The sequence below is a fragment of the Juglans microcarpa x Juglans regia genome, chromosome 6D (assembly GCF_004785595.1).
Source record: "Juglans microcarpa x Juglans regia isolate MS1-56 chromosome 6D, Jm3101_v1.0, whole genome shotgun sequence".
Lineage (NCBI taxonomy): Eukaryota > Viridiplantae > Streptophyta > Magnoliopsida > Fagales > Juglandaceae > Juglans > Juglans microcarpa x Juglans regia.
Genome location: NC_054604.1, coordinates 37,739,144 through 37,762,157, shown reverse-complemented (window position 1 = coordinate 37,762,157; position 23,014 = coordinate 37,739,144). Strand labels below are relative to the sequence as shown.

General features: G+C 38.9%; 4 protein-coding genes across 6 annotated transcripts; 1 reads left to right on the top strand and 3 right to left on the bottom strand.

Annotated features, from left to right (window-relative positions):
- Positions 1-1,105: 1,105 nt before the first annotated feature.
- Positions 1,106-4,196, bottom strand: LOC121234269 (E3 ubiquitin-protein ligase At1g63170-like). The gene is made up of 3 exons (XM_041130144.1): positions 2,518-4,196; positions 1,914-2,295; positions 1,106-1,661 (listed from the first exon to the last, which is right to left on the bottom strand). Exons 1-3 carry the CDS (start codon positions 3,018-3,020, stop codon positions 1,515-1,517), a joined length of 1,032 nt encoding a protein of 343 aa, XP_040986078.1. The 5' UTR covers positions 3,021-4,196; the 3' UTR covers positions 1,106-1,514.
- Positions 4,197-6,771: 2,575 nt separating this feature from the next.
- On the bottom strand, positions 6,772-10,488 carry LOC121234268. The gene is made up of 2 exons (XM_041130143.1): positions 8,399-10,488; positions 6,772-7,214 (listed from the first exon to the last, which is right to left on the bottom strand). Exons 1-2 carry the CDS (start codon positions 10,250-10,252, stop codon positions 7,116-7,118), a joined length of 1,953 nt encoding a protein of 650 aa, XP_040986077.1. The 5' UTR covers positions 10,253-10,488; the 3' UTR covers positions 6,772-7,115.
- An 818-nt stretch (positions 10,489-11,306) lies between these two features.
- On the bottom strand, positions 11,307-14,791 carry LOC121234090 (ABC transporter G family member 26). The gene is made up of 9 exons (XM_041129907.1): positions 14,517-14,791; positions 14,012-14,301; positions 13,748-13,903; positions 13,424-13,607; positions 13,059-13,337; positions 12,699-12,983; positions 12,280-12,564; positions 12,101-12,208; positions 11,307-11,719 (listed from the first exon to the last, which is right to left on the bottom strand). The coding sequence occupies exons 1-9, from the start codon at positions 14,721-14,723 to the stop codon at positions 11,450-11,452; spliced, it is 2,064 nt and encodes a 687-aa protein (XP_040985841.1). The 5' UTR covers positions 14,724-14,791; the 3' UTR covers positions 11,307-11,449.
- A 902-nt stretch (positions 14,792-15,693) lies between these two features.
- LOC121235835 (coiled-coil domain-containing protein 22 homolog) lies at positions 15,694-19,390 on the top strand. 3 transcript variants are annotated; one of them, XM_041132258.1, is made up of 6 exons: positions 15,694-16,086; positions 17,099-17,638; positions 17,895-18,118; positions 18,321-18,467; positions 18,658-18,882; positions 18,973-19,390. In XM_041132258.1, exons 1-6 carry the CDS (start codon positions 15,826-15,828, stop codon positions 19,214-19,216), a joined length of 1,641 nt encoding a protein of 546 aa, XP_040988192.1. In that variant the 5' UTR covers positions 15,694-15,825; the 3' UTR covers positions 19,217-19,390. The 3 variants fall into 3 exon arrangements, with proteins under 3 accessions (XP_040988192.1, XP_040988193.1, XP_040988194.1); XM_041132259.1 differs by having other exon boundaries at positions 15,948-16,086; positions 17,076-17,638; XM_041132260.1 differs by having other exon boundaries at positions 15,948-16,086; positions 17,070-17,638.
- Positions 19,391-23,014: the final 3,624 nt, after the last annotated feature.

The following is a 23,014-nucleotide window of genomic DNA, read 5'->3' as shown; positions in this document are numbered from 1 at the left end:
AAGGGAGTATACCACCAATACCAACCCTAATTTATTTTCACAGTCCCTTTCAACTCATTTTATCTAATCATTACAACTTTTCTAAATTTTTACACAAAATAAAATAAACAATTCAATTTTTTCAAATCTCAAAATAAAAATAATATTAAAAAAATATATTATAATAAGATTTTATTCAACTTTTAATTTTAATTTCAATTCATCTCATTTCATATACGAAAACAAACTTTTACTGCTTGAGCCAATCCTAGGAATTTCATTTTCTCTTTTTATTACAAAAACATACCATCATCGGCTAAACCATAACATGATCTATCTCATTCTAATCAAATAGGTTAAGCCCACAATCCTAATGCCATCCATTCTTCTGCTTATGCATTGAATCTTTATCTTAGACTTTTTTGCAAATTACAAAAAGATAAAAGTTTTGGTGATATGTATGATCGATCAGGGGCGAGTTCAGCTATTAGAGTTTCAAGTCACCATAAAAATCAAAATTTGAAAATTATAAGAATTCTATTTACTGATGGGACAAAGATAAATGGTAAAGCTTTCCTTTCAATGGTAAAGCTATTCCTTTCACACTATTGCTACAACCACTGCTACTGCTTCAAAAGTCAATTTTGTTGAAAATGCATTTGTCTTGAAGTTAACACACAGCATCAGCATGCAATGTTCCAACGCCATCTTCAAATAGAATTGTGTGTGTGTGTCGAACTTCTGGCAGCAGGTGCTAACAAAATCCACCTAAGAATCATGTTTTCCTCAAATCATTCGTACTAACAACTCCTAACTTTAGAGACTACAAGAATGACATTGAGAGTCAAAGCAAAGAAAATGATGACCCAATCCTTTCTAATTCTGAAGAGAAGCCGACTGGTCATGTAAGCAATGAGGTTGCTAGTTTCCAACACATTGACTATTCACTATCTTTAATGTATTTTTCATCCCTTCTTTGAATTTATATCACAAAGTTCATTCCTTTTCTCAACAGCATGGTCTCTTGTCACTCTCTTCTGAAGTGGGAGTGGGTTTGGTGAGCTATTTACACTCACTTGTTCCACCAAGAAATTGGAAACAAACAAACAAGAAGAAGAAGAAGAAGAAGAAGAAAATGTAAACGTTGTGTTAGAGAGCAAACAAATTATATACAGAACAAGGATTGTTGATTCATTATTTAGTACACTTCTTCTACATAATGACGACAACAACAAAAATCACATGTAACTGGTTATATATCCTGGTGGAGTAATAGACTCTGCTACCTTTAGGAAGCGAGTAGTCCAGCATCATTATCTGCAAATATGAATACCCAAAGAAAGTACATTTATATATCTATATATATATTATGGTTACTGGTGACCTCCACTGTACAAGCAATACTCACTCAAGTAACCATGTTAGTACATATATTTCACAAAATGGTGAGAAAATTTTGAAAAAAAAAAAATAGTAAAAAAGGAAAAATGAAAGGCCAATAAAAACCTTCAGCAACTCAGTGATTATGTTGCTTTCTACCTCTCAAGCTCTTGTTTACAAAGAGGACAGCAAGATATAATTTGAAGCCATTGATCTACACACTTGAGGTGAAACATGTGGGAACATGGTAACTGCCTCAATTCTTCCTTGTCCTTATATTTAGCCAGGCAAATACAGCATTCCTGTCATTTACACCACAAGAAAAAAGAACATCCCCATCAGCAACTTTATATAAACTTTACTAGGGCAATACTTTAAAAAAAAAAAAAGGTCCTCAATGGGACAAAATCTTCTTGACTTTGTTATCTACTAGTAACATTAGACTTGAAAAGAGGAATGGAGTTTTTTAAAGATCATGAGTACGAGGCCAATTAAACACTTCTATTATCTATTGTATGAAATATTAGCTATCTGTAAGTTGAAATGAGAATTACTGGATCTTCATTTGCATGATCGGGATTACTGTCGGCATCATTGCCAAGATCAAACTTGGTGTCAACTTCTTTGTATCTCCAACTGGGAAGCTGGGAAAGTTGATCATCAGATGCTCCTCTATCAGTTGACCCGGCATTCATATTGTATCCGACGAGGCTGCTAATGAGTGGTACACAACAGCATAGCAGCAAAAATAGTAGGAAGGGAAAAGAGTAGCAGATAGCATTCCAAGCCAGCAGGGAGATACAGAGTGCTTGGAGCTTTGGGGCTCGATGGAAGGAGCCAACGCGAGAGTCAAAAACCCAAACATTACCCATCACAAACAATATCGCAAAGAACAGTTCAAGTGAAGTCCGGCTTTTGTTCATTAAATGTGAGATCCTGTGTCCATTACAAATTCAATTAAAAGGCTTGAAATGAAAACTCATTCGTGCATTAAAAAATTAAAAGCACATAGCATATAATGTTTCATAACTAGCTCCAAAATTTTGTAATACCGATGAGCTGTCACCATTAACACAGCGGATGGAAAGCACTGATCATTATTTGTTTAGGAAAAAAAATAAACCATAGGCGTTGAAGGGCACAGCCGTAAAAGGATACCTGGATTCTTCGCTGCCTCCCTGCTGTTCCATTTCAGAAAGGCTGAAACCATCTTCATGAGTAAGATGAAGATGCCGGTAGTGCCCGTAGAGCAGCAGTAGACTAAGCATACATCCAATATCATAGCCAACAATCCATATTCTCATAGGCCAAGCAGGCATCTCCCTCTTGGAAATGGCTAGAGTAAATGTTGTGGTGCTTATTTGAACAACCAAAGCTATAAACTCCATCAACATCCAAGTGCCAGAATTGAAAGGATTAGAACCAAGATCAGATCTTGATCCATTCTGGTAGTGGAATACTCTTCTTAAGAAGGAGAACCACCTTGCTCTGGAGATCCTCATCGCTATCCTTCCCAAAAACGAAGAAGGTAGGGCACGAACAGGCCTGTGTCGAGTGCCCACGGACACACGATCTCGTCCTGCTGAAGGATTTGATGAAAATGAAGCCGCACTTCCTGAGTTGCACAAGGAGTCCGGTGGAAAGAAGTACCGAGTATTCATTTGGAATTATTTTTACTGGACTAAAAATCAAGCTCAAAACTTTTCCAAATGATAAACTGATATTACCCTTTTGGCCACTCTATCATCACAAACAATCCATAGATATGGAAGTGTCATATGATTTTAACTGAAATCGGAATAACAGCATAAGGGAATTTGCAATCACAAAGATGGTATTGTTGAGTCACGAAAAAAGTGGCTTTTGGGCAGAGTCACACTATTCATGAGAGTTCAAAATGTATGTACCAGCTGGGTGGGGCAGCCCATGAGAATTAGCTTGCGAACCTTCTCTGCGTACATAAAGCTCCGGGTGAACTTGCCAGCTGCGGTAAGCAAAAACCCCTAATTCAGAAGCCAACTCTAATGTATTCCAAATCCCAGAAAGCCCACAGCTCAATACAGTGAAAAATTCAAGCACCAACTATTTATGGGTTGCTTTACTTCAGCTCTACAGCTAAGAAATCTACTGGGTCTCCACCATCCGATCAACTTTCCAGGAACTCCTACACCACATAAGCTTGGAACTTTAACAACCTAAAATTCTAAACCCAAAATCACTGCAAAAGGCACACCACCATGCACTAGAGGTCGGAAGCACTAATGGGGATTTGTGGATGGAGCTCAATATGAACAAAATCGTGGGAATTTTGAACCGTAAATAGAAGGATAGGACAAGGCGAGCAGACCAAGGTGGGGTTTGAAGCATATGTCAGGAAGGTGAAGTTGGGTGTCTCGGATGGTGACCAAAAATCACCAGCAAGAGCTTTGCTTTGAGTCCAAGAAAATCAGAGGGTTTGGAGGGAAGCTAACCGTTGGCCTAACCTCCATCTGGCTATTGTTTATTAAGCAAGCAAAGGTTCAGAGTGTAAGTGGTTCTTCAACTGCAGCGGATGTCCCCCTCTTCCCCCTAATAGAAAATTGAAGTAAAAACGAATACGTTTCAGTATAATATTAGAGTTAGGTTAAGTAAAGGGATTATATGATAATTACGTCGGCTAATTTTTGTTTACTAATAGAATATAAACAAAGTGATTTGAATTATGGCGGGTACTGTGGCTCTGAGATTTTATGGATAGCGGTTGGCCAACCAATCCAACTAGCCAGTTGTATTATGTTGGAGCATGGCCCTCTTTTGGCCACACCATTCTTGCAGTGGGGAAGTTTGGCTGCTGGGCGGGTAGGGAAGAACATTGTCGTCCTATGAGAATTCAAGGACAACAATTAGATGGGTCTTAATTAAGAGACATATTTCGAAATGTCAGCATGATTGGAGCATTGTGAGCCACTTATATTCTGTCGCAATTCATGACATCATTTTCTTAGAAACAAGCCATGTGTTACGAGTGAGCCCCAAAAAATTGATTTTGTTTTCTGCAAAAAATAGTGTAGAAAAGTGGAAAAAAGATTTGATCTTGACCTCTTTTTTCAATCAAATCATATTCAATTTTGAAGCTAAAATGACATAGGAGAGACTTTACGAGTGAGCCACAAAAATTGAAAGGGGTTTTGTCGCAATAGCCTCCTGCCGAGACACCCATTTCTTCTTTGAAATCCACTCAACAACATGTTTCTCACCAGCTTAATTGGTGATTGAGTACGTGTCTGTGTTCTACATTTTTTTTTTAGTACATCCGAGAAATTTAGGAAGATGGATTTCTTGCAAGACGCATATTGAATCAGTCTGGCCGGTAACTTTGGGCAACGTGTTGGGGGGGAGTGTCAAGTTTAGAGAGAACAAAATGAATTAATTAAAGATTGAAGCACAATAATTTAGAAATTTAACCACCTCAGTCGGTAACTGAGGGCAACGTGTGGAGGTTGAGATTGGGCTATTTGTTTGAGGGGGAAAAGTAGTCACATTCAGAATCTGGATATGATGGAGAGACATACTAATACGGAAGTGAACAACCTTATCTCTAATTTCGTCGACCTTGGGGCTTGGGCTACTCTCAAACGAAAACATTGTACACACCCAACGCGACCAGTTCGTGAAGTTAGGAGGCGATGAGGGAGGGCTCGCCCTGAGTTTGCCCAACCCGACCTCAAGGCACCAGGACTTATGGCTCTGCAGCCCATTCTTTACCTATCCACGAGCTCGAAGAGCGTGAGCGGAGGCATTTCTCATCGAAGGATAAGTCCTACGTTTGTAAGAAAGCAAATGTCTTCCAACTATTTGTTATCCTGCAATTTCTTGTCATGGATTGATTGAATTTATCTCATTCATGTATAGGATTAGGGATTCGCTTATAGCATTTTATTAGAATTGCATTCTTTTGCCCATTTGACTCCACTGATGTATGTTTTAGTGTCTGGAATGACATGCACTTTGGATTCCACTAGTTAAAACGTTTTATCTATTGTGTTAGTGATGAAAGCGATGATGATGAGGACGACGAAGCAGCTTTGATACTTGAGCTTGAGCAAATAAGGAAGGAAAGAACAGAGGAGAAGCTACGGAAGGTGTGTTACCTTCCTTAGGGGTTCCTCTAGCCTATATTGATATTTGATTATGCTCTCGAAAGCTAGGATATGTTTTGGCACTTGTTATTGGAGCTTATGAATTACCTGCAACAATTATGGTTGTTCGATGTTGCGCTTTTAATGAAGTGAATTTACATATAAGAAAAAAAAACGGTACTGAGATGTTATTTGCTTGCTGGCCAAAATAAAGGGAATGCTATGTACTGTTTTCTGGTGTTGTGCTTTCAAACCTCCTAACTACTGCATCGCTGATAGTATGGGAGCTGAGTTTTTTTGTTCGAAGAAGGATGATTATGTCGTGAAATCGATCTCTTAGAAAATCAGCAAACTCATCGCATCAGTGGCTTTGTGCATCTGTAGGAGCAACAACAAAGAGAGGAAGAGCTTAAAGCCAAGGAAGCAGAGCTTCTTCGAGGAAACCCACTGCTCAATAATCCAACATCCTTTAATGTGAAAAGGAGGTCAGTAGCTTGAAGATCCTACTTTCCCCAAGTTCTGTAATCAAATCTAGGAGCGCTTAATAATTTTTAGTTGTTAGTGGAGTCCTTTTCTAATGCGACGTTCTGTATGCATTCATTGGCTTAAGTGGGATGACGATGTGGTGTTTAAGAATCAGGCTCGTGGTGAAACCAAAACTCTGAAGCGCTTCATTAATGACACCATCAGGAATGACTTCCACCGGAAATTCCTGCAGAAATACATGAAGTAGCTTACTGTTCAAATCTTGAGTGAAAAAGCCCGGGCAATCTTCGAGTGAAAAGAAACCCGTGATTTGCAGTGATTGTATGTACCAAAACTTTGTAAATTGCTTTGCCGGATGTGGATCACTGGATTTTGTTTTATTCACAACCGGATTATGTAATTTTAATCTTCTATGTTGGCAATAGAGAGGACATGAAAAAGGCCCCAAATCAATCTGTTTTAGCCAAAATCGTTTGTAAGTTTTACACTCTTTTATAAATATATAGATACCATATGTATATGTTTATTGTATAGGATATGGTAGGTCAATTAAGGCATATATGCGGTAGGTGGGTGGGGGTATGCTGGACGTGGAAAATCCATCCGCATCCTTGCAAGCGGGCAAACACAAATTTCGGATCTCCATCAAAGCAGCCCTACTCCCAATATATAGTGCTCGAGTTTGGTAATCTCTCGGTATGGTCTCGTCTTGGTGGAAGTTCCAAGCTTGTATGTCTTATATGTGTGCAGTGCTATCATCCAATTCAAAAGCACCGAAAAATCACCTTAAAATCTGCATGATGCGAAATGAACAAACCACAATCTTAGATAGTTACATGGATGAATAATTTACAACTTTTCACTTTAACAAGCTGCTGCAAACAGAAAGAATACGATGATCCATCAAATGTTACAGAAATGTCAACAAGGAGACGGCCTTCTTTTTTTCTTTTTCTTTTTTCCTTGGGGCGGGGGGGTTGGAAGTAAAAACAACATCCTAATAGCAAATCTTGAATAACACATGATTTGATCGAAAATGAGAACAAAGAGGATCATGTTCGAGCATCGACCCTTGTAGTGTGTTCCAACCCGTCCCAGGTACTCCAATCAACTACATACAAAGTAGGCACTGGCAGAGGCTTCCTTTGCATTCTACTTATCCTTTTCCTTATGTTCTTCCAAAAAAAACTCTGCATACAAATCTATCAAAGCGATCACAACTGTAGTGATCAGCGGACCCATAATTGCTCCCTGTAGAACAATAAATACAAGTCCAAAAGACACAGCAAGCATCATTAGTACAGCATTAGGACAAATTGTGCACACAAGCTACAAACAAAAACATTCTCAACAAACTAAATCCGACACCACTAAATTTAATTTGAAAAAACACCAAGATGGCAAAATGAGATGTTTCACTGGCAGAACGATAAAATTACAAAGGACAGATGAGAATACATTAGTAGGAAGTTCTTGTGACTGGCGTCGAGCATTCCAATGATATGTATCTTTCTTGGTTAGAAAAGCCCTACACATGCCGATTCTAAAGGAGACTGACTCATGAGTGTTCTTTGTTTTCATGATCATTTCATTCCAAGAAGCAATTTTTTGGAAATGTGCAGTTCACTAAGAAAAAAAAATATTCTTAAATAAATGGCTCATCCAATAAGTCATTCAATCTTTAACAGCACAAAGAAGTTCAAAACAACCATTCATGGTTGGACGGAACAAAGATCAATTTCATTAGAAGAAATTAGCAAGTTTGGCCGAAGAATATAAGCAAGAAAAGGGATAGGGGACCTGCAAAATTATGTGTATAGAGCTCACGAAAATTGAGGACATTGTACTTTATTAACAAGACAAAAGGTGCAGCTGCCCCAAGAGAGATTTGGCTCATGAATTTTTCACTACCAGCAAAGCCATTTGTAAATATGCATCTGAAAGTGCACCTTTCTAAATAAATTTGAGTTCAGTACAAAAAAAAACAAGTTCAACGTCAAACCAAATTGGAACTCATTTAATTTTTACTAGCTATTTTCTAAACAGAGAACCACACTTTCCATCAGAAATTAGACTTTGGCTATGTAACATGCACGCTGCACATCAATTACAGAAGACACAAACAAGCACACTTTCAAGTATCATTTGGAAAATGATGCTGCAGCTTCACAGCATCCAAACAAATTCAAGGTTCATTGATAAAATAAAAAAGCATTTCCAATCAAATTATGTTAGTAGAAACTCTTTCAATCTGCAAACTAGTTAATCTTCCATATATAAGTCCATTATCTGCATATCAATAAACCTTCAATAATTTTCCAAGCATTCTGTTGCAAGCAAAGCAAGGGGGAATGCACATCTTAGGATTGCACTGATACACCGAAAGGGAAAACCACATGAACTGAAAAATCACAACACTATAAAGAGCAAGTTACCTCAAATGCAGAAGGGAACAATGTCATTCCGCCAATGATGCTAAGCCCTGTAAGATAACCACTATGACCAGGTATGTCCTCCTGAATTTCGGATGAAACATAATCCATAAGCGCAAGATGAACAATGGACAAACTAATGGCTAATATGTATCTGCCTTCCACTAACAGTTGCAGAGCTGCTGGAATTGTGGCAAGCCAAGCTGGAAAGATTGGCAACAGAGCGCTGATGAATGCAAGTACTGTCGACATGTACAAGAAATGTATATTGCATAGTCTAAACAAAAGCCAGGTGAGACATCCTTGAATAAAGGCAATCTCAGCCGTAGCCAAAAGCACACCCGAAATTGCTTTATCAAGAACTTCAACACATCTAACCCTTGCCGAACTTGACATAGGAAGCATGCACATAACTTGTTCAGTCACCCCACCAGACTCCGACGTGATCAGATAATACAACACCCAGAAGAACACCATTGACTGAGATACGAAATTGAAAACCTCTGCAGCCCCAGATACAATCGAACTCCCAATGGAAACCACAAGCTTTGCACTGCTGCCTAACACGGTTCTACTGCTAGCAAACACACGTTGTGACACGTCCACCCCTCTAACCGCAAACTCTTTGGCCTTCACAACCAAATCGTCCCTGGTGATTATCAATTCCCTAAACATCTCATCCAACTCTTTATATATCTGCCCCCATTCCCTATTGCTAATCCTATTTCTCAAGATCAAAAACTTCTCTGTATATGGCGAAGGACTAGCTAAAGATGTTGAAGGCGCCGAAGAGTTAGCCGGTCTCTTTATCACGAAATGCTTGATCTCAGTCACAAGCTCGGTCATATTATACTGCATTGCCAAACTATCAATCTGATCCAACACAGTCTCATAGAACGTAGTAGTGTACCTATCCACCATTCCGGGCACATCATTCTCGTCCATCCACTGCTTCACGCCAATCTTCTCAGCATAGTTGCTCTCTTCCACGTGTAGTTTCAGAGAAATCACCGCGTCTTTTCCTTCGACCCCAATCTTGTAAGAGAAGAACATGACCCCAACTAAAAACCCAATAATCATTCCAACAATCAGGCCAATTGCCACAATGGTTTTCAGCCTCTTCAATATTCCACGAGTGAAGAACGTACTGACTGGACTACGGCGAAAGCTATTGCTCCGAAACGACGATAAGGCCGACATTGTCGAATCCACTTTCCTGGAGCTAAACACGAGCCCTAGTCCGATCAAGCCCAGAGACATAATTCCTCCAAATGTCTCATAAGCAATGATGAATATCCCAAACGACAAAAGCAATCTCAGTAGCTTCGAGAAGCCACTACGGTTCCGTCTTGGGGTCTCGGATTTCGGCTTTCTTCTGAGGATCCGGAAGCAAAGGTGGCGAATTTCGACGAGGGTATGGACGAAGACTTTAAAAACGGCAACTGGGACGGCGAAAATGGTCTCGGTTAGTCCGAGATTCAAGGGTTCCGACCAGAAGGAGACGAGCGTTCGTTGAATGCCTCTGAGAGGAATGGAGCACAGCACGGCCCACTGAATCGGGCGAAGATACTCCCCGAGGAGTTTGCAGATGAAGTAGAGGATAAAGATGGCGAAGGCGACACCGGCGTGGGCCATGGCGATGTAGAGGGCCAGCCGGACCTGGGGGTCTCCGGAGAGGGAGTGATTTGGGTTTGGTGGTGGAGGCTCGTGAGGTTGTGGTGGCGCGTGGGGCTGAGGAGGTGGAGACGAGGATGGAGAGGGTTTGCGGATTGAGGCGGTACGGAACATATCTTGCCATGGTGGGGTTGTGGAACTTGGATTTTCGGTTTTTCGGTCAGAGTACGGGACTAGCTCCATTTCCCTGTGTCTATTCCAGTCTCAGTTAAGGTGAAACTGAATGCTTCCAGCCTTCCACCTATGTTGGACTGCTACAAGGGGGATTGAGTCAGAGAGAGGGAAAGAGGAAAATAGATTCTATTGTGCTGGATTTGGATATGTGGTGTGCGTGTCAGACCCGGAAAGACCGTTTTTGGGACAGAGGAGAGAATTGAGACGTGGGTTCGTGGGGGACCTGTAAGATATAAATCATTAACCATTTGCATTGGGGGTATTGACCAATAACCTTTATTAACATCTAAATCTTGTACTCCATGTTTACCTGAGAAAAATGATTTCTCTGAACGATTGTTTCCATTATGTTTTGTCAAATGTTTTTTGGGTAGCTGTTTATTTTGGATTGGGTTTTAGGCTTCAGAATTGGTTTCAATAAGTGTCGGTTCTGAGTTCAAATTCTTATCATCCCGATCAAATCATTTTCGTTATCATTTATTCCCTTGATAACTTGATGCTCTGCGCTTGTAAACAGACTGTCAATTGAATCCTCTTCAAGAACTGCACTGTAACTACTCGTTCATTGTGTTGGATAGAACTCAGTGAAATTACTGGCACTTCTATTTTCCCCTATTGAATGAAACTGCAACCTTTACTCTATATATAGTGCCCTTATAAGTACTTGAGACTAAATAATTATAGAACTCTACTAGTATTTGTTATGAACCCATTAGGTAGAACTCACTCTTGAAAATCGGCTTATATGAAAATGGTGCTTAGGGGTTTATAAACCACCAACCAATCTCATACTTAATCGATGTGGGATCGTAACAGTATTCCACATCGAATGCAATGTTTTGGACCGTTTACTGCATCAAGAGTCTTCCCGTGGTCTTTTTCTTTTTGGTTTTGAAAAAGATTCCTTAAAAAGTCAATAACACTGTAGTTAAGAACGAACTCAGAGCACCAAGCCAGCTGGGAGAAAAAAATGAATGAACCGGGTAGTAGACATCTTTTGGACTGCCTGAGTTTGAAGGGCAATTCTTAATTGGCTAGGTTATAGAGCTTTGATTCAGTTTTTTCCACCAGCATGTGCAATTTCAGATCATGAACTCAAGCAAAAGATTATAATGATCATAGTACAAACCTATATTAAAAATTCAGAAACATAGAGCTGCTCAGAAGTTGCTCTTATTCTTTAGAAACGTGGAATGAAACATACATTCAAAGAGTGCATATGTTAATTCTTCTGCGAAGGCAAAAGTAAGCACACAACCGGTAAGCTAGAGCCATGGCAAGCAGAATCCATACTTCTTCCAATCCACCATTCAGGTTCACCGCGTTGAAAGAAGGTGAACTCTGCAGGGTCCTGCACCCTCCTTGGCTTTGGCACTCATACAATTCGTCTCCAGAATATTGCACTTTCAAGAGAAGTCTGAAGCCATAGTATATGAATGACAAATACTTCAACCACCTCATAAATTTTGGTATGTGCTGCAATTAAAACATTCAGCGAGGCTTATGTATGTGTCTGCAATACTTTACTGATTCCCAAAATATTGCAACTACAATATAGGGCTGAAGACTCAAGAGGAAACCCAAACTAAGTACTATTTTCAATGCTCCAGATAGTTAATATGATAGTTATAGAATGAGTTTAAATAAAAATAAATAAATAAAGTACTGTTTGGTCCCAGAAGCAACTCTAGAACCCTCGCCTTGGCTGTTGTCAACAAGCTTAGGCAACTAGCAAAGGAAGTGTCTGCGGCTAGCATTAACACCTGTTATTTTTACATGGACTGCATGCATCTTCATGAAACTTGAAAATGGGATTTAAATTAGACCATTAGTTTTAAAACCAGAAGCAATGTATACCTGGACATAGTAACCTCCAGTGAGAAGAAACAACATTAATAGCAAAGAAGCAACCATGCCAGACCTTTTGATACTCAAAACTGCAGCTCCAAATAGCTCTCCTGCCCCCTAGAGGCAGAAAGAGATTCATTGAACCGTCGAAGCAATATAAACACAGAATTGGAAATTCATAGACTTACCTGGCTTGTTATTGCTACCAAAAGTATGGCAAATAATGTCAGGAAGAAGCAAGGGATAGTTCTCTTGAAGCCAGCCATGAAGTACAAAATGAGCATGAAAAACGTAGGATAGAGAACATGTGCCACCATGTCACAAAGGGTGCTGCACACATAGTATACGCTTAATCTATACATGTCTGCTTTCCTTTCCTTCACCAAATATATTTTTTCGAACGGGAACACGTATACTGCTCCAAAAATTGATGATGATGTCCAAAATATACAAATGTAGAACAATAAACCGACCTGCAATTTAGGTCATGAAGATTCAGTCGAATGTATGGCATGATTGAAACATATGAGCAGCAAAGAAGCTAAAAAATGAAATTGAAGAGCAGCTAAAATTTTTAACTGCACGAAATGAACTAATGGTAATTTACCTGATCTCTGAGATGAGCCTCGGTGTCAATCTTGGATTTCCACCATAGAAGGCCCAACAAGACTGCAACTCCTAGTGCTTGAACAAGTCTTAGCTTATCAAAATAATCCTTGCACCTTTCTCTAAATGTTCTCTTTGACAGTACCATGAATTGCTCCCACCAAGTCATTGTCCAGTCCCTCTTTACTTGAATGGCTAACTGAAGATGCTCTGATGTCTTTGTTGTTTTATGATTTTCTTCTTTTTCCTTAGGCTCCAGCTGAGTTTTGTATTTGAGTTGTAGAAACTGAACATAACACACAGAACAGATGTTTAGAGAGGGGAGACAGAATTTGTAAGACGTAAAATTTCAAGTTCTTACTTCGATGATGGCCTTCTCTGAGTCAGGAGATCCTCGAGTTTCCAAAAAATCTCCAGGTACATTTATGTCACTCACTTGACCAGCTGCTAAATCAAGCAAGAACTCTGCAGGATTCATGGGTATTTCTGGGATGAACCTTAACGATGAGAAATACTCCATTGACTCCCTAGCCTTCCCATAGTACACAGGGTAGCCTTCTGATATTAGCAGAATTTTGTCAAACATGTGAAACATTCTGCTTGATGGCTGATGGATGGTTGTGATTATTGTCCTTCCTGCCTGTAGACCGTCAAATGTAATCTTTAGAACTAGTCCAATTTATAAACTGGAATATAGCACATAGAAAATGCATCTATTGATGGTACCTTAGCAAGTCCTTGAAGAATTATAAGGAGTCTATTGGCCGAGGTAGAATCAAGACCTGAAGTAGGTTCATCAAGCAACAATAACGAAGGATCAACAAGAATTTCATGACCAATGCTGGTTCTTTTTCTTTCTCCTCCAGATATTCCTTTTACAAATCCTCCTCCTATTCTTGTGTGACGACATCTATGGTTATACAAGAGATCATTTAGAGGAGCTGCTGAAAGTATGTTTAAAAAAAAGAACTTACTTCTTTAATATGATCCAGCTATGTTGAATATAATCTTTAAAGATACCCTCCAGCTACTCTCCCATTTAACACATACCTTTCAAGGCCTAGCTCCTTCACAATCATCTCCACTCTTGCATATTTCTGTTGTTGGCTCATATTGCTTGGAAGCCTTAAAAATGCAGCAAAAACTAAGGTTTCTTCCACTGTTAATTGTGGGAAGAGCACGTCATCTTGTGTCACAAATCCTATCCTGTAAGGCAAAAATAAATTTAATAAGAAATACGATATTAATATATCTTCTGCACCTTTGAGAGTGTATTCGGATGACATGGATGAAGTTTCTGTGAAGTTGGCTGACCTCCTCTTAACAGCTGCATTATATGGGATGTCATTATAAGTAATCTTTCCTTCGACGTTGTCAAGTAGTCTTCCTCCTATCACTTTTAACAAGGTTGTTTTCCCACTACCAGAAGGACCCATCAGAGCAAGGATTTCTCCAGGGCCGATGCTTCCAGTTATACCCTTCAATATCTGCTTGCAATTGTCTTGCTCCATGTTAAGTTGTGTAGCTACCTTGGAAACAACTGACTTCACCGGGTTGTTGGAGGAAGCTTGGCTACTTCTCACCTTATACTCCACATCTTCAAACTGCATCACCAAGAGACCCACAAAATATGTCTAGCAATTATATTAAACTGTAACAACCATGATCATATATATAAGAAAATAGTCAAATCCTCAAGAATTTCATGCATTATCTTTGCTTTCGTTATCAATAGGGACTCAAATTTTGTGCAAACAATGAGAGTTTTAGCTCAGCTCAAAAGCTTCCTTCAAGTAGAAACGGTTAGACATACCAATACCTTGAGAAATATTGGAAGAGGGTGATCTTTGTTGGTATTAGAACTCTCATCTTCTAAATCAATCTCTGAGTACCTATTTCTAAGGTAGGCTTGAGACATGAACTCAATGTTGTGACCAAAACCAGTACTCCCAGCAATCTGCATAGTTCCCATTGTTGGGGCGGACAATGACATAACCTCAATTTCATCATCTCTCTTAATTTCCATGTTCTTGGGCGGCTTCCAGGGGGTAGCTACTCTGCTCAAACTATCCTTAATGGGGACTTTGTAATGTAGTGAATCAAACTGCAAGAAATCGAAAACCTGCCTATAATGTGGAGGCAGAGGATAGGTTGGTGGGCCATGTGCTTTCCATTTCCAGTTTTAGGACTATGAAAATGGCTTTGTTTTAGTTCCAACATGCCCCTTGCAACCATAATGACTTGACTTGCCTTGTGAACATGCCAAGAACATGACCAGAAACTATCTATAGTCGAGTCTGCTCATTATATGTAACGGGAACTCACTGGTTTTTTTCCCTTCAAATTTTCATTGAGATTCCTAAAAAGCACGTGAAACATTCTCAACCTATCTTATCTCATCGCATCATTACAATTTTTTTAAATTCTTATATAAAATATAATAAACAATTTAATATTTTCAAATTCTAAAACAAGAATAATATTAAAAATTAATATTCTAATAATATTTTATTCAATTTTCAATTTTCATCTAAAATTATCTCATCTTACATCATCTTACTATCCAAACAACTCCGGATATTATGCTTGGCAACGGAGATTACAGAGTACAATGTAATCATATTGCATAATTTTAAAAAAGATATAAAAGAGGGGAAAACAGGTTCATGTTTGGTAATAATCAACTTCTCAGGATTTTCTAGGAATTCTCTCTCAATCCAAACATCTTTTATGCTTAGTAACATAGTGAATTTGTAAGGGTTAAAAAAAGGAGATCAAAGTTGCTCAGTGAAAATTTTGAATATGGAAAATTATGTACTTTTATAATTATTTATACAATTATATTTTAGATTTTTAATAAAAATAATATCATTTTATAAAAATATTTTCAAATAAAAATATAATTATATAAATACTTATCCCCTATATTATAATATTATTATTAACTTTATTACTTAAAAGATTATCAATAATCAATATTGTACTCATTTTATCGGAGGCCAGGCCAAACGGGCTTCGTTGCTACCGTAACCCAAAAATCAACGAGAACAAAGACGCACAATACAGAACACACTGGACACAAACATAGCTGGGCGGACGAATCTTCAAGTTCTTTGAAGAAAAATACAATGGACGAGTCGCAGGAGATACTCATGAACTCGCTGGAGAGCTCCGGTATTTCGATCCCACCAAGCGTTTCTTCGCTCCGAGACCTCGACCCCAACACGTTGGTCTCCATCTGCGCCCAGTGCCTTAACCTTCTCGACCACACGGCATCCTTTCCCACCTCTCTTCCCGATGGATCCATGGCCACCCAGGTCAAGATCTGTTCGGACATCGCGTCAGGGATTAAGAGTCTGGGTTACATCGGAGACATGAGTTTCCACAAGGTTAGTCAAGTAAAAAAATGGCGTTTTTGGATTGTTTGAATTTGGGTTGGTTGCTCCGAAAATGTTGGACAGAGTTAAGGAATAGGAATGTTTGACAATTTGCTAAGCATTGTTTTGCTCAGAAACAAAAAGAGGGCGAACGAAATACATTACTTCGGCTTATAAAAGTGACATAGTGAAACGCGGCATTTAGATTTTACGAAGTTTAATTTTCACAAAAATTTAATTTTGGACTTGGGGTGTTTTTTGCTTTTCGATGACCAGCATTTTTCCTAGAAGAAAGGGGTTTAGTACGATCAGAACTAGGACTCCTCATGAAAAAAATAGTTTATTAATTTATGGGCCTCGATGTACGCTGCAGTTCACAAAGTTAACTGATTGCAGAATAGTTTGATCTTTTTCTTTAGTTTTGCTCGATTATTTCTCTATTTTACAATTGAATTGCTTTTGCGATTATTATGGAGAGGAAAGACTTCAATTTGCACCTCCCAGAGTGTTTCCATACCAAATTAGATTTCGTTATTTTGCCATGAATTTCGGTTACAGATTTTATTTGTCTATGGTGTCGACGTAAAGCTTTCCAAAAGATTATGAATTCTGTAGTCTGAGAATTTATAAAGTTTGGTTACACCCGTGTTTGCAAGTCACCATGGAGTGTTCAATAAAAAATTTCAAGTTTACATTACCAATCATTTGACCTTTCCTCTGGCAGTTGAGCGGTTCAGTGTCACTTGTACTGTTGTCCTCGATGTTTGATTGTTTCTTTTTGGTCAGTGAACCTTGACACTTGATACTTCCTGTATATAGACGAGCTTTAAGACCGTTGTGGTGAATATATCTTTCCTTTTTATATCTTTTTTTTTTTTTTTGGGGGGGGGGGGGGGGGGGGGGGGGGGTCCTTAATTTTGCTGCATGTCCTTCATTTTCTTCTCATTATGTTTATCGTCTGTTTTTTTTTTTAATTATTTTGAAATTATGCTTAGAAACAGACTATATGTGTTGCTTACGGCAGTTCCTGTATCCGTCTGAAGAGGACTTGTATAAGTTGATCAGATTACTGGTGGAGAGACTTTCTGAGATATCTGAAGATAGAAGAACTGCTGATGTGAAGGATGTTAAGGGTAGAGGGAGAATAAAAGATGATGATCAAAAAAGCACTTCCGAGGACCGGCAAAAGAAGGATAATAATGGGGGGGTAGATCTTAGTTCTAAGAAAGGCAGAGCCAAATTGGAAGATCTAAGACTGAATATTGAAGTGTCGGAGTGGTTGAATACCAAGATTGGAGATGCCTCTCTTAGCAGGCTCCATGAGGCTGATCTCATTAGAAGAAAAATGGATGAAGTGGCTGTTGATGATGTATATTTCCCCAGGACTGGAGATTTCAGCAAGGACAAACTGACTACTGTATTGAGTGGGAAGGAATCTTCTGAAGAAGTGGTGGATGCTGGAAGAGATACATCAGGAAATGAAGAAACTGCAGCTTGGAGAGATGATAAGGATGTTCTAGCGTTTGAACAGAAAGGATCTTCTTTTAGAGAGCAATCTTCCAAGGTAATTTCATTTGAATTATTGTGCATTCGGACAATTATTGAATGGACTAGTTAAATGGTAATAGAAACAAACCATGCAGTCAAGGACTCAAGATGATCTAGTTTCTAACAACGGTGTAAGAGGCGAGGCATCGAAAGCCAGTCAAAAGCTTAAATTTAGAATTCAAATTTATTTTCTTCTTAGAACAAAAAGTTCTTAGCATTCTGGAAACAAAATCCTGATGATGGGCTTTATTTGATGTTTATTTTTTTACTAGATAATATATGAGACTGGAAAAACAAAAAATCAAGAAAAATCTTTTTTGGAGGAGAGAACAACAAATAACACTGGACTACGGCAACTTGAGGAAGAATTGGAGCTGTTAAGGGCAGCAGCAGAGATGGCTTTTGATGCGGAGCATCCCCTTGACTTCTACCTTGGGCAGCTCGATGAGAAAATTGATGCCAAAAAGTGTAATCTTGCTGAATTGGAATCAGCATGGTAAGATATCGCTGCCTTTTTTCTCATAAAAATGTTCCCTTCTGCTTTTCTGCGATGACATGTTTTGAGCATGCACTTTTTTAATATATATTACTTTAGAATAATTTAAAATGTACATTTGAAAAGGGAAACTAACTTTTTTTTTCTTGCAAGCATGGAGATGCAAATATTGATTTCACCTGACATAATCAATCTTCCACAGGGAAGCTCTTAGAGAATCTCTGGAAGAGAAGAAGAGAAGTCTTGAGGAGTCTTTATATGCCAACAACCCAGAAGCTCAAGAAAAGCTCCAAAAGTTGAGAGAAGTTGAGTTGGAAAAGCAGTGTGTCTTGTCTGAAATTAGACAGAGGTATAATTCTGGTTTGGATATTTACACTTATTTGCTTCCTTTGAAGTGTAAAGACGGTTTTTCCTTTTCTTTTTAATTATTATTCATCTCTCTTCCTTCTTATCTTTACACTTCCTTGGCAAAAAATCATTTCGCATTTTCTGCGTACTACTTTGCCTGTTCTTGCTGCAACTGTCTTGTCATTCCGTAGGGAGGAGGAGCGTTCTCAACTTTGTGCAGAACTTGAGAGACAGCCCAAAACGGCATGTAGGAATTCCTACATTCAGCGGATAAAGGAGATAACAAAGAATAGTCGGAAACAAGATGCTGATATAGATCGGATCTTAAAAGAGACCAGGGAGCTTCAATTGGAAAGTAATTCTACCCAAGAACGCCTTCATCGAACTTATGCTGTCGTAGACGAAATAGTATTCAGGTACAGACTGTTTGCTGTTGCAGCCCCTGTAGGCTGTAGTGTCCTAATGAAGTTGATCGATTTGTGCTGAAAAGAAGTATGCATGTGCAGGGAAGCGAAGAAAGACCCAGTAGGAAGACAGGCATATAGACTTCTCACTAGCTTCCACGAGGCATTCGAACAGATATATGAGAAAATCCTGGCCACTGATAGAGTACAAAGAGAAGTGGCTGAACATGAAATGAAGCTAGCGGCTATGGCATCCCGTAGCTTAAATGTTGACAAGCTACAAGCTGATCTGGATGCCATAAGGAAGGAAAATGAGTACCTACAGCAATGCCTCCGGGATAATTAAACCTGTGATTTTTCATTCTGAAACCATTGTTTCAACTTCTCAATACACTTTTGATTAGCAAAGAATATTGTACATTATTACTTGAATGTAATTTTTACAAAGATTTTATATAATAAACATCGATTGTATAAATATATGAAGTGGGAAAGGCAAAAGAACACATGTTTTACCATTCTTTCGCTTTTGAAGATATTTTGCATGTTACCAAATAAATGTAGGAGCAATGGGCGGATTCCCCTCATGGGAAATGAGTGGGAGTTAAGTCACTCGCTTCAGATCTTGTTTTTTTTTTTTTTTTTCCTTCTTTTTCATGTGTTGTATTAGATAGTTTGAGATGATTGTTGGGGCCTTCCATCTTTTTAACTCTTGTATCTTGTAATTGTTTTGGAAGGGATATTTCTATCTCTCGACTCACTGGGTTGAGCTTGGGCTAGATACTAAGATCCCTCTCAGATTGGAACTTGTCTTTTTCACCTCATGGCCTAGGAACAATCAAAATGGCCCGACCCACGGGCCGCATTAGTAGAAAGGGAAGGTTTCATGTGAGAAACCTGTAGTAGGGGACAAACGGGATGCGTTGTGATAACCTGAAACATGACTATATTACATTCGTGTTTATTTTTGTTGCCTTAGTATTATTTTAGGACCACAAGAATAGGTCTAGTTGGATATAGCCATTAGATTTGTTGATAGCAACCTAAGTTCAAGAGAAGGCCAACTAAGCCCATGTTTATTTTGGCCACCATAAGAAACTCAAGCCCAAAAACCCTAGAAACGTTTGGCCCATGACCAAAAGCCTTTGCTACAAGTGTCATGCATGCACAACACTATGTACCTGGACTTGATAGTGGGCTAAGGGAGAGAGAGAAACATGTTTGGGAAGTTAAGGGAGGGCATGCACACCAACCCTAGTTTGGTTGCCACATGTCATGCATGCAAAAGACATTCTAGAAGAAAGGATGAGGAAATGACCTAGAGAAGGCCAAGAGACTTTCGGCCAACTCACCCAACACGCCTACACCATGCCACTTGGCAAGAGTTTGAAGTTCCAAGATGGATTTGCATAGGGGAGTGGTGCCTAGGGAAGACCAAGGGGGTTTCTGAGAGGGATTTGCATAGGGAAGCCCAATGGACAAAATGGAGGGTTCAGTTTCCTACATCACATGCCCATCTAAGAGTTTTTCTTGAGACCTTGTCATTTGTCAAACATGCAAGGACTTTCTAGAAGGAATATGAAAGGACAACTACACGAAATGACCAACATACCCTCACATTTTCGGCCATTATACCCAAAGGTACACTCACACACGCCACTTGCATCTTAGGGTTAGAAAGGGGATTCTTGGAAAATAAAAAGTCACATAGGGAAGGGGCACTAGAAGATGAAGAATCACATGAGAATTGGGGAAGGAGATGGACGGTTAGGGCAAGGCACACGCTTATGCCATACGCAAAGCTTCATTTTTGGAAGATGAAAAGACATAAAGATTGATTTACCTTTCTACCCTAAGATACATTGTATCTAGACGAAAATAGAAGGGGCATAGAGGACAAAAGCATTCGGCCAAGGCAAGGGCCACAAGCCCAAGTAACCTTTCCACATTCCCAAGACAATCCAATGATGTGGAAGAGGAAGAGGCATTCAGCTAAGAGGGAAGAATGGGAGTACACATGTCATTCATGCATTGGACCACAAGTAACCAATGAAAGCTTGAAAGGGATTCTATAAAAGGGGAAGAGAGACATGCCCAAGGGTTCTTCTTCTCTTGCCATTTTCAAAATTTGCTTATGCTCTCATATCCTCCATACCACTTCACACCAACACTTTTTCTCTCACTTTCCTTCCAACCAAACAAGAGAGACTACTCTTGTCTACACCCAAGAGAGGATCATGGCACTAGCAAGAAGGAGGCTACGGTGAAGATCTCTTACTTTCTATTTTTCTGTTCACACCACTCACACCTAACTCAAGGAGATGATGAATCTCTAAAGAGTTTTAGATTTTTTAAAAGCACACATTAGTTCAAGGTTATTTCATCTTGAAATAACCCTAGGGTTTTTGAGTTCTTGAGGGCTTAGATCCTCCACACATTTAGCCACCCACATGAACTACACACATGTTCAAGATCTAACCAAGAGTCACACGAATTTTGAAGGGTTTTCATGTCTAAAAACCTTAGAACCGAATGGTCTTGAGGTTCCATGAACAAGAGACAATCTGAAAACCTCACACACTCATGCACACGGATTAGGGTTTTTGAAACTCTTGTTCTAACAAGTTGTACATCCAATTTACAGCTTATTATTTGTTTTCCCGAAAGATCTTTGTAAGTATACACTCAACCTAGTTTGGCTAACATATGTATATACTTGTGTAAATCTTTCATTGTTATTGTTAACTTTGATTTTTAATCTATATTTTGTTTGGTTGAATATATATTGCTTTGACTTGTATAAAATCATGAGAAAAGTTATATGATTCGGATCTATGTTGAAAATGTCATGAATCAAATGTTTACGTTTCAGTTTTGCTTGAGGTTATGTTGATGTTTCACATATCATGAAGTTTCGGTTATTGTGATGTTATGTGTTTCGGATTCTTATGATATTGCCATGATTTCATGTTCGATTCATCCATACCATGACTATTGTCTATTATGCTTCAAGTATGGAATATGTTTAAGTGGAATTTCTTTATGTTACATGCCTTTTTTGGCCAAGACATATTCTTCTATATTCGTGAAGTTGTTTTGACACTTCACATGTCCTATGTTATCATGTCATAATTTGAATATGTTATGCTTAATGATTTTATGCACGGCATCTCATGTATCACATGTCTAGTATGAAAAGCAACATGTCTTAAGCCTCATGTCACATGCATTTGAGTAAATAGTCTTTTTACAAGGAAAAAAAAGTCTAAAAATATTTTATCAGGATCCCAAATGCTAAGGCAGGAGATTGTCCTAGTATTAGTGGAACTCCTCTATCCACTCTGGAATACTTAAGAATAGAGGTAACTCCTGGGTTGACAAAGAACCGTCGACGTGCCTCGAATAGATCATTTTGAAAAAAATGCCAGAGTGAGGTAGCACCTAATGCTAGTGGGTGCCATGACTAAGGTAAAATAACTCGACAAAGTATTGTCTTGTTATCATGAATACGGATATAAATAAGACGTATTCACCACGGTGCACAGACCGTTGGTGGTGCGGTAACTAGCAGGAACATGCGATGCATAGAGGAGTCGTGATGTGTCCACCATGTGTTATAAAAACAAGGCAATGAGCCTACATGATACAGATCACGTGTATGATATGATACATTCTGGATCACGTGACTAACAAGATATGAAATGTTGTCGAAATAATATTTTTTTCCAACAAGTACAAAGAATTAGTTACATGTTTTTTGAAAAAAGGTCAAGTGTACAAGTCAAGTTTTAGGTCACGCCATATGTCAAGCACATGTTCATGCATGCATTCCACGGTTTGCCACTTGTATGCTTATGTTAATCATTATATGTTGTATGCTTACTTACTGAGATTTCTCGAAATCTTATTGTACTAATTTCTAGTACCATTCCCCATCTGAAATGGTAGAAGTTGTTACAGGTTTAGATGATGAAATGCAAGAGGACCAAGGTACCCTTGACCAGTGAGAAGGTGCCCAAGACTAATGAGGGCTCAACTGAGCCCTCTCTTTTGGATAAGATAGAGAACGTCGACTGTCTCATTTCTGAGGCCCGTTGCAGCTCATGGAATAGACGAAGAGTTTGAAGAATAGGGACGTGGACCA

Excerpts from the sequence above, each read along its gene's own strand:
- LOC121234269 (XM_041130144.1), bottom strand. The coding sequence starts at position 3,020 with ATGAATACTCGGTACTTCTTTCCACCGGACTCCTTGTGCAACTCAGGA. Across the intron at positions 2,296-2,517 it reads GGAGGCAGCGAAGAATCCAG|GATCTCACATTTAATGAACA; the intron begins GTATCCTTTTAC and ends TAATGGACACAG. Across the intron at positions 1,662-1,913 it reads ATCATGCAAATGAAGATCCA|GAATGCTGTATTTGCCTGGC; the intron begins GTAATTCTCATT and ends TGTAAATGACAG.
- LOC121234268 (XM_041130143.1), bottom strand. The coding sequence starts at position 10,252 with ATGGAGCTAGTCCCGTACTCTGACCGAAAAACCGAAAATCCAAGTTCC. Across the intron at positions 7,215-8,398 it reads TGTTCCCTTCTGCATTTGAG|GGAGCAATTATGGGTCCGCT; the intron begins GTAACTTGCTCT and ends ATTGTTCTACAG.
- LOC121234090 (XM_041129907.1), bottom strand. The coding sequence starts at position 14,723 with ATGGAAATTAAGAGAGATGATGAAATTGAGGTTATGTCATTGTCCGCC. Across the intron at positions 13,904-14,011 it reads AATGCAGCTGTTAAGAGGAG|GATAGGATTTGTGACACAAG; the intron begins GTCAGCCAACTT and ends TTTGCCTTACAG. Across the intron at positions 12,565-12,698 it reads AGGCTCATCTCAGAGATCAG|GTCGGTTTATTGTTCTACAT; the intron begins GTAAATTACCAT and ends CCTAAATTGCAG.
- LOC121235835 (XM_041132258.1), top strand. The coding sequence starts at position 15,826 with ATGGACGAGTCGCAGGAGATACTCATGAACTCGCTGGAGAGCTCCGGT. Across the intron at positions 16,087-17,098 it reads GAGACATGAGTTTCCACAAG|TTCCTGTATCCGTCTGAAGA; the intron begins GTTAGTCAAGTA and ends TGCTTACGGCAG. Across the intron at positions 18,883-18,972 it reads GTAGACGAAATAGTATTCAG|GGAAGCGAAGAAAGACCCAG; the intron begins GTACAGACTGTT and ends ATGCATGTGCAG.